Below are 10,293 nucleotides of genomic sequence, written 5' to 3' on the forward strand. Positions count from 1 at the left end.
TGCATATTGCAGGAATTTTTGAATTTTTTTTTTTTAAGTTTTCGGAAATTCACTAGAAATTTCCGCCCCTTTGCAACCCTAATTGCAATAGTTATTGTTCTTGGTTTGAATGGGAATAAATTCTGCTTTAGCTTTGTTTGGAAGTATCTAGAAATATTGTCTAAAATGTAAGTTTCTCAATATTATCTTCTTATTAATTGAACTGTTGTTGTTAAAATAGGAATATCACACCTGCAGTTGTGCTGTTGTTGGTCTCAATATCAGCAGCACCTGCGACCTCATTCCTACAGTCAACACCTTGATGCTGTTATGACATGTAATTGATTGTAATTGGCATGTTATGTGTCAGTTACCCAAATCCAGTTGTTTTCATAATGTGTACACAACCTTGAGAAACTTGGGTATAATTATTATAATACATTTTTTTTTTCTTTTTTGTATCTCCCTCTCATACAGTTTAAAATCTCATTTCCTTTTTTTTTTTCCAGTGCCTAAACCCAAAATCTGTCATGCCACAGGAAGAGGATTGCAGCCCAAGGGTGTTAGAGTAGGTCAGCTCGCCCAGTTTAAGGTGGACACCCACAAAGCTGGGCCTGGAAATCTGGAGGTCAATATTAGAGACCTCAGTGGTTAATAGCAAATAATCTCCATAATCTGCATAAAGATGTGTAACCCCTCTGTGGTCTAACTAAAATGTTATCCTTCCTGTCAGGTGGCAAGGAAGTGTCTTTCACACAGAAGGACGCGCATGAAGGTGTATATACCTGTGAATACACACCCACTGCTGCAGGAGATCACACAGTGGACATCACTTTGGTTGGTCAGCACATTGCCAAGAGGTTAGCTCTCATTCAACATGTTAGCAGAGAAACATTATTTAATTTTAATTTAAAGAATAAGTTTCTTATTCTTCTATTACAGCCCATTTAAAGTCCATGTTGGTTCAAAAGCTGGACCACAGAAGATCCGGGCATGGGGACCAGGACTAGAGGGAGGGACTGTGGGTTTGCCAGCTGAATTTTTGCTCTCTCAATATATATATATATGCCATAGGAAGGCATATATATATATATTGAGATAAAGATAATTGGTAAAAAGTGACAATTATAAAATAGAGAATAAAGTATGAATATATAATTTTATTTATATATATATATATATATATATATATATATATATATATACGAAACACACAGCGCCTTCACGACATGGCGGCGGCGGCAACAACAATACTACAGCGTGAATAAAAGTTAGCCTTCTTTCTTTGCGTGAACATTTGGGCGGAGTTATGCAGATCTTCCCACATCGTGACGTAGACATGTGGGGGCGTGTTAGAATGAGCCGTTTTAGGTAGTCGTGGCTGACTCTTAACTTTTATAAAGAATATCTCTTTGGATTTGAAACTTTAGTCTTTGCAACTTTACAGATCTTCTTTATTCACCAAGAGCTTGTAACTCCAAAGAGAAAGGAAAACTTGAAATCGCATCATATGACCCCTTTAAGCCCAAAGTATACTTCACTTTTTTTTAAGCATAAGCTAGCAGTCGACGTATGCGCTCTTGAAAGCTTCATCTTCATCTTGAAAGAACATCACGTACAACCAGAAAGCAGCTCCTATTGCCCGCATTGGGAGTGAATGCAGCTTAGCCTTCAAAATCCCAGGTTAGATGAATAGCTCATCACACTAATCCAGGCACTATATCTGACTTCTCGAGGACTTTGCAATGACGTTAACAAAAATACATTCCCTTTACTACAGGTTCTGATGCTGAGACTCTGTCTGCTTATGTGCATGAGCCATCAGGAAGTCCAGGAGAGGCTGTTATTGTTGCTACAAGCAGTGACACCTATGCAGTGAGCTTTCTAGCTAAAGAGATGGGAGTTTATAATGTGCCAAGGTCAGACAATCCCTGGTAGGCCACTCCAGTACACCATCGGCCCACTTGGACGGGGAGGATGTGAAAAGGTCCAGGTGTGGGGGCAAGGCCTTCAAAAAGCTCTAGCAAGTGTTCCAGGTATCCCACTAATATATCTCTCTTTCTGTTATTTGTTAGTCCGAGGTGTTTTGTTATGTACTGTGACAGCTGGCTAAGTCAAATGTGAGTCATTTCAAAAGTATGCATTGATTTCATTTTGCAGCTGACTTTAATATTTGGTCCCGTGAGGCCGGAGCAGGAACTCTGTCTGTCTCAGTAGAGGGTCCTGGAAAGATCGAGCTCCACTTGGACGATCAACTGGATGGTTCTTGCATTGTGTCCTACACTCTTCAAGAGCCTGGTGGGTAATTCCTGTAATGCAGTATATGTAATGTTTGCGTTTTATGTACATTGTCTGGACATGTTCACTAAAACGGTGCACAAGACTTTCAGAAATATCCAATCAAGATCAGATACTTCAACTTTAATTATGTACGGCTTTAATAGAATGACTAAAGATAACTTGTATGATGATGTCAACTTGTTAACTGTGATCATTGTTTGACTATATTTGAAGTTTTGATATCGGTAATTGTATTGAACAGGATGATTTCAAAGTAAGACGAACCAGCTAATACCACAAAACATAACAGAATTCATCAAATCCATTGCTGTGCTATTGTTTTCCCACCAAAAATGATGTGAATGTGGGGAATCATGTCATTAGAGATCTAGAATGATTTAGAATAATTTAAAATAAATTTGCGATACTATGATAAAAACATATATACAATTTAAAAAATCGTAAATAAGATGTAAACAAAAAGATTATTGGAGTACATTTTAAAAGAAAATACTAGGCTTTCAGCTTTTCTACTTGAAAATTTCACACTTAATTCAATGTTACTTGGTATTTTTTGTAATTTATTGTGAAATTTACTAGCAATTTCTGAGTGAAAATTGTTTCTACATCTTTTTTTTTTCAGTTTAATGTTGTTTAGTAGTTTAAGTGAATTTAGTATTTTATTCACTATATTAAGACTTAAGACCCATTCAAAGCAAAGACAATAACTATAGACACGTCCATATCACTACTATAACCATTACAACACAGAAGAAATATATTGTTAAAATTGGCTTCAGAATGATTTTTTTCAGCTGATGAATGATAAAAATATTGACAGCCAATCAGAATCCATCCTGCTTTACACTAATTCACTAATATAGTTATTGTTATATATTAATATATATTCAACATCAGCATACTGATTGATGATTTTCTGAGGAAGAGAAGGGCATATTTACAGAATTTGTTCTCCTGCAGGCGACTATGAGGTTTCAGTCATGTTTGATGAGGAGCATGTTTCTGAAAGCCCTTTCTATGTGTCTGTCAGTGCCACCAAAGATAAGAGTCTCACACAAGGACAAAATGGCTATGGTATGAATTAGCAATGTTTTGGAGACGATTTCCATTTTGCATGGAAGATACTTGAGTTTGTAAGGCCTGATGGTACTTTGTTCTTTTCCACCCATAGATCATAATCAGATGTGTAACAGTTATGAGGAACCCTCTCTGTCAGACATGGAGATAAACACAACATCTGACAGCAGTGCTGAGCCAGTTTTCCTGTCTAATGCTAGTAAAGTCATCTGCCATGGCCTAGGCCTGAGTCAGGGCTTTCAAGGACGCAAAAACACTTTTTATGTGGACTGCAGTACAGCTGGTGAGTGCAGCTTGACATTAGTGAGAATGTTAAGTAACTCATTTCACTAAGTAATGTCTCCAGAGAAATGTCTCTCTCAACTCAGTGTAGCTGCATTTGTGTTGTAGGACGAAACCTTCTCTTTGTTGGCATGCATGGCCCCACCGTCCCCTGCGAGCAGGTGTCAATCATTCATATGGGCGGACATCAGTACAGGATCAACTATGCTGTCAAAGAACGAGGAAAATACATATTAGCAGTGAAGTGGGGAGATGGACACATTCCAGGATCTCCATTCCATATTACTGTTCTGTGAAATACCTTCATATATGTGTGTGTGTGTGTGTGTACACTACTGTTCAAAGGTTTAAGGTTGGTAGGGTTTTGTGTTTTTGAAAGAAGTCTTTTATGCTCACCAAAAATACAGTAAAAACAGCAATGTTGAGAAAAATTATTACAATTTAAAATAACCCTTTTTCCCATTTTCATATATTTTAAAAAGTATTTTATTCCTTTGATGCAAAGCTGAATTTTCATTAGCAATTACTTCAGTCTTCAGTGTCACATGATCCTTCAGAAATCATTCTAATATGAATCAGAAGCAGAATCCGAAAGAGATTTATTGCCAAGTATGCTTGCGCATACAAGGAATTTGTTTTAGTGACATAAGCGTCCAGTACACAGAGACAACATCAACATACAGACAATAAAAAATAAGATGAGAATAAAAAAAAATACACATGTAAATATAAATAGACAAATATTGAAAAATAAATAAATTGTATGTACAGTTGTGCTATAGATAGATTGGAATAGAATAGAATGAGATGCAGGGATGTACGAGGATGGAGGTGGTAACAAATAAATATAAGGTTATTGCACATTTTTATTGCATAATGTGGGGAACATTTAACGGTTCATGAGGTAGATTGCCTGGGGGAAGGTAATCCCAGTGCCGATTTGGTGCTGAAGAGACGTTTTATTATCATCGATATTAAAAACAGTTGTGCTGCTTCATGTTTTTGTGCATTTTTCAGGATTCTTTGATAAATAGAAAGGCCAAAAGAAAAGCATTTATTTACATTTTAGTTAACATTTTTTAACAGTGTAAAAGTAAATGTAATGCATCCCTGCTCGATGTAGTATTAATTTCTTAAAAAAAACAAAAAAAAAACAAGTCAGAACAGTAGTGTACACTCAGTATGATTTTTTTTTTTTAATGTTATAATTTTAAAATATATTCTCATTCTCTCCAAATAGATTTACCTTTCACTATATTTAATGCAAAACTAAATTGAACGGCTGGTTGAAATCACACGTTTTAATTTCAACTCCGAACAAATGTCAAATTTGCTTTCATAACGGTCAAAATGTAGTGATGCCTTTGGATCTGGAGGGTTTCATCTTGTGAATGCTTACAGATTTCTAAAAGATGTCAGCATAATTGTGCTAGGAACATAAATGCAACTAAATGGCTTAATGTCAAATGGAATGTATCTGGAAAACATTTATTTGTGATATGAAATTCTTATCAGTTCATTATTAAAGAAAACAACTCTGTATCTAAATTTAATTAGATTTTTATTTTTTATTTTATTTATTTTTGTGGAGTAAGAGGAATATTGCATTTTCCATCTGAACTCATTGATTTCTTGAGATCACGAGATCACCACATACAGTTTTCTCTGGATGCCATCTCAGTGTTCACTGGGGTAAGCAGACAGCTGACATGGACTTTTATTAAGTTATAAGGACAGACAGCACACTGACCGGCTAAAGTATGATGTTTAAATGGGACTTTTGGATCTGTCATTTAAAACTGCTTGATTAGAGCTGACTTCACTGGTGACGTCAATGTAGGATTAACCCTGAAGTAAGTTCATTGCTCTCAAATTGTTCCAAATCTATTTGTTGAGTCAGAGGTCAGTTGTTATTATTTTAAGGCTTTATACTTTTAACCTTAATCAAAGGTTTAGTTTAGTCTTATTAATAATAGTGAGATATTGTATTTGTAGATATATGTTCAGATTTGTAAAATATGTCTGTGAATGTATAGACATTAAGGAACAATTATGCTTTTTTTTTTTAGGCAGCGACACTGAAATGAAGAGATAAAATGATGGTCATGTAAATATTTTAAGCGCATGGTGAGATATCTAGGTTACATGTATTGATTAGTCACAAACAGATGCTGCCAGACCCTCCCCCATCCCTCACCCTCTTTCACTCTGACCTGTACATATGGAGTCTTATAGCAGGACAACGAAGGTATCTTGAAGTTTTACTTATAGCATGTGTAATATATGCCAGTCATTTCAGCATTTCTGCTTATAATTGTGTGCGGTGTTATTCTGCAGGGTGTTTACTAGATAAAAACAGAGTTGCTATGGATCAGGATATGGTGAATATGTTTGCCATTGCTGCAGGGACTCTTGCTATTCCTCTCCTACTTTTCATGGCCTCTTTTATGCTGTGGCCATCATCACTCATCAAAGTCTATTACTGGTAAATGCCACTTATAAATAATATATACATGCATATTACTTTATAATAATATATAAATATCCTTCTTTAGAAGTGAATCCCAACCTCCTGTTTTTCATGAAAAGAAACAAAGTAATTTTCTAGGATTTAAAGAATTAAAAATGTATGACGTGAAATGAATAAGAAATATTTACCATTTACATTTTTAGGTCACCAAATCAATTTATTTATTTATTTTATTTTTACCAAATTTGTGACTGACATTTTATTCAAATTGTATATATTAAATACTGTATATCAATAATAATATAAACATTTTCACTGTATCAGTCTTTTGGACCAGATTGTACATATTTTTATATGTATTATTTATATGAACATATTTTATAGTTGCACTCAAAAAATACTTGGGGCTTAATTTAAGATTTATGTATTTGGGTTGTGTATAAAATTTGCATTCGTTTGAATCATACAGTTTTAACAAACTATAAACTTAAAGTAATATGACTTTAAGTTTATATACTGACATAAAGAAATGATACTGGTACGATTTCATGGCATAGCTTATTATTAACTGTTTGCATCTATTTGATTATATTTAAAAATTAATTCAATCTTGGATCTTTTGATCAAAGACAAAATTCAAATTGCTAAGAATCAGCATGAATCTGTGAAAATGTATTCCAAGTAAATGGTTAAAAATATGGCTAGCAGTGTTCAGTTAGTTCAAAAGTAATTGAAATAAATTGGATTTGTTGATGATAAATATATAAACCTGGTTATTGTGTATTAAAACATTCAGTTTATTAGTACCATTACAGAAATGTTATTTATGTATGACTGACAAATATGCGTCACATTAAGTTTATTCATTTATGTTAGAATTGTGTAATCCAAATGGATGGAAAACTATATGTAATTCAAATATGTAAATCATAGATATTTTTGAGTGTGTGCATGTATTTACATGCTTCTTTTGTCTATATACCTTTTTACCTATGTCATTTGTTTGTGGAGGTACTGGAGGAGAACTCTGGGTCTGCAGGTACGTTATGCAGACTGCGGGGGTTATCGCTTCTGTTACTCATACAGGGGGAAACCAGGCCTCAGGCCCTCTGTACTCATGCTGCATGACTTCTCTGCTCACAAGGACACATGGCTCCCCATGGTGAAGGTATAGTATGTTTACATGGCCTGGCTGTGAGGTACAGAATGAAAATGTTGGTCCTTATAACAGCGATAAGCAAATTGTGTCTTCATCCTATACAGTACCTTCCCAAACATCTGCACTTGCTGTGTGTCGACATGCCGGGGCATGAGGGTACAACACGTACCAACACAGACGACTATTCTATCCAGGGCCAGGTCAAGAGAATATGGCAGGTAATGACTGGATGGCTACGTTTTTCAGTGAATATAGGGTACAAATAGGTGCCCCATGAAATTACCGAGTCCATATACTAAACTTAATTTAAAATAAATTTCCTACTCTGTTACCAATCTGGCAGATTTATTTATTTGTTTATTATTTGATAAATCTTGTGTGTTTAGTGTTCATGGTTATTTCATGTTTATGGCTAGACAATAATATAGGGTTTTAATTTTAAACTGTTCCAAAATTTGGTAACAGGGATGCAATTAAAATATTCATATACACTATCGTTCAAAGTTCTGGGGTCAGTACGTTTTTTTTTTTTTGAAAGAAAGAAATTAATATTTTTTACTCAACAAGGATGCATTAAATTAATCAAAAGTGGCAGAAAATATAATTCATCAGACGGTTTCGATGTCAAATAAATGCTGTTATTTTTATCATAAAATTCCACATTCCACAAAAATATTAACACCTTATTAACATATAACTGTTTTTCATCATTTATTCAAAAAAATAAGTGAATATTGAGCAGCAAATCAGCATATTAAGAGTGATTTCTGAAGGATCATGTGACACTATTACACTATTACATGTCACAGTATTACGGTTTTTGTTGTGCATTTCATCAAATGGAGCCTTGGTGAGCATAAGAGACATAGAAGAACATTTTAAAAAATCATACCAACCCTAACTTCTAAACAGTAGTGTAAAATGAATAGAAAATCTTTATAGCATTTCTGTAAAGCCTAAAATATAACTTAACAAAAACCTCCTGAGGTTGACAATCAACTTTTCCAAAAGGTTAAGCACCTTTTTTCACTTTCCAATTGTTTAAAAAAAAGAGATTCAGGCCTTATTTTGTGTCCTGTTCGTGGAAACAGTCAAATATTGCTCTCATGGAACCTACTTCTTAGACTTGGAATGACATTTTATCATAATGAAAACCTTTTATGATCACAAGGCAGCATATTAAATGTTTGTATTGGCAGCATTTGTGAATATTCCTTTTACACCTCTCAGTTTGTAGAGGCCATTCGGCTAAACAGAAAGCCATTCCATCTGGTGGGCACTTCAGTGGGTGGGACGGTGGCAGGAGTGTATGCAGCCTGTCATCCCTCAGATCTCTGCAGTTTGACCCTCATCTGCCCAACTGGTTAGTCGATATATTTAGTCTTTGACACAAATGCATGGATAAATTCATATACATAACATAAATACAAACCAAAATGAACTATTAAGGCCTGTTCACACCAAGAATAAAAACTATAAAGATTAGTAGATTGTTAAAATTATATTAGCATCCATTACTGTTAAGATTATATTAGATCGTTATCATTACCATTGTCCTTGGTGTGAACTCCTTCAAGGAATAGTTCATCCAAAAATGAAAATTTGCTTAAAATCTACTCACCCACAAGCCATCCAAGATGTAGATGAGCTTGTTTCTTCATCAGAACAGATTTGGAGAAATTTAGCATTACATCACTTGCTCACCAATGGATGGGTCTGAAGGTGAGCACATTTTCAGCAAATTTTCATTTTGGGGTGAACTATTCTTTTAATATGACTCCTGCATGGTCACATTTTTCACTGAAGGTCTGAGGAACCAAAACGAGAGCAAGTTTGACAGTCAGATGCATGAAGTGGAGCACAGCCGGTACACACTGAATATTCCTCTTATTCCATCCACCCCGGAGGAGATGGAGGAGATGCTGAAGCTCTGTTCTCACGTGCGCTTCAGAGTGCCTCAACAGGTTAGTCACACAAATGTAATGTAGAGTTACTCTAGATTCAAAACGCACCTAACTTTCATTATAGATTCTTCAAGGCCTGGTGGATGTTCGGATACCACACAATGACTTTTATAATGAAGGTCAGTATGAAAATAGGCTTACCCACTGCAGTTATTTACTATTTAATGTTACAGTATGATACAGAATGTGTTGTTTTTAATAATTTCTTTGCCTAAAGTATCATCTCTCTAAACTGCCAGTTTTCGTGGAAATTATGAGTGAAAATTCAAAATATGCCTTGCATGAGCACATAGAGCAAATAACGACCCCTTTACAAGTCATCTGGGGCAAACAGGACCAGGTAGGTCTAAGCCTGCATTCAATAGTTATAAATAGAAAGCATTAATATTTTTAATTAGTTTTTTTTTTTAAATGTGTCTATTATTTTTTACTTTTTTAAAGAGCGTCTATTTAATTTTTGTTTATTTATTTATTGTTTAGTTTTAGTATAGCTAAACTAAATTAAAATAAGAAATGTTGCCTTGGTAGCAAATTTATTTTATATTTGATTTTATTTCAGTTAACGTTTATTTTATTTTGTGGTTTTAGTTAACTTTAATAGCCCTGATATTCCTGTCTTTATTTTCAGGTGGTGGATGTGTCTGGGGCAGCAGTGCTCACGGAGGCTCTTCCAGGCTGTCGTGTTGATCTGCTGGAGAACTGCTGTCATTCTGTTGTGATGGAGAGACCACGACAAACAGCCAAACTCATTTTAGATTTCAGCATCTCTCAGCAGAGCACAGAGAGTGCCAGCACCAAGAAGAAATCCTGAGACAGTTCAGGATATCAGCCGTATATTACTAAATACTGACCCTGAAGTATATAACAAACTTATCATTTTCACTCCAATCATTCTGCAGTATGATCAAATGCAAACAGCCTTTTGATCGATTAAAGGAAAAGATCATTCTTATAAAAAAAAAAAGTATATGGTAACACTTTACAATTAGGTTTAATTTGTTAAAGGGGTCATATGATACTATTTTAAAGATCATTATTTTGTGTATTTGGTGTAACAGAAT

The 10,293-nt window shown here is 34.7% G+C and overlaps 1 protein-coding gene across 2 annotated transcripts; it reads left to right on the plus strand.

Moving 5' to 3' along the window:
* Positions 1–5,605: 5,605 nt before the first annotated feature.
* Positions 5,606–10,198, plus strand: LOC107699577 (monoacylglycerol lipase ABHD6-like). 2 transcript variants are annotated; one of them, XM_016500882.1, is made up of 9 exons: positions 5,606–5,887; positions 5,977–6,124; positions 7,121–7,277; positions 7,373–7,486; positions 8,499–8,631; positions 9,075–9,232; positions 9,297–9,351; positions 9,472–9,572; positions 9,861–10,198. In XM_016500882.1, the coding sequence occupies exons 2-9, from the start codon at positions 6,006–6,008 to the stop codon at positions 10,041–10,043; spliced, it is 1,020 nt and encodes a 339-aa protein (XP_016356368.1). In that variant the 5' UTR covers positions 5,606–5,887; positions 5,977–6,005; the 3' UTR covers positions 10,044–10,198. The 2 variants fall into 2 exon arrangements, with proteins under 2 accessions (XP_016356368.1, XP_016356367.1); XM_016500881.1 differs by having other exon boundaries at positions 5,606–6,124.
* Positions 10,199–10,293: the final 95 nt, after the last annotated feature.

Source organism: Sinocyclocheilus anshuiensis, unplaced genomic scaffold, assembly GCF_001515605.1.
Source record: "Sinocyclocheilus anshuiensis isolate Anshui unplaced genomic scaffold, SAMN03320099.WGS_v1.1 scaffold879, whole genome shotgun sequence".
Classification (NCBI taxonomy): domain Eukaryota; kingdom Metazoa; phylum Chordata; class Actinopteri; order Cypriniformes; family Cyprinidae; genus Sinocyclocheilus; species Sinocyclocheilus anshuiensis.

Coding starts and splice junctions, on each gene's coding strand:
- LOC107699577 (XM_016500881.1), top strand. CDS start 5,808: ATGCTGCCAGACCCTCCCCCATCCCTCACCCTCTTTCACTCTGACCTG. Junction 6,125..7,120: donor CTCATCAAAGTCTATTACTG/GTAAATGCCACT, acceptor TTGTTTGTGGAG/GTACTGGAGGAGAACTCTGG. Junction 9,352..9,471: donor CAATGACTTTTATAATGAAG/GTCAGTATGAAA, acceptor CTAAACTGCCAG/TTTTCGTGGAAATTATGAGT.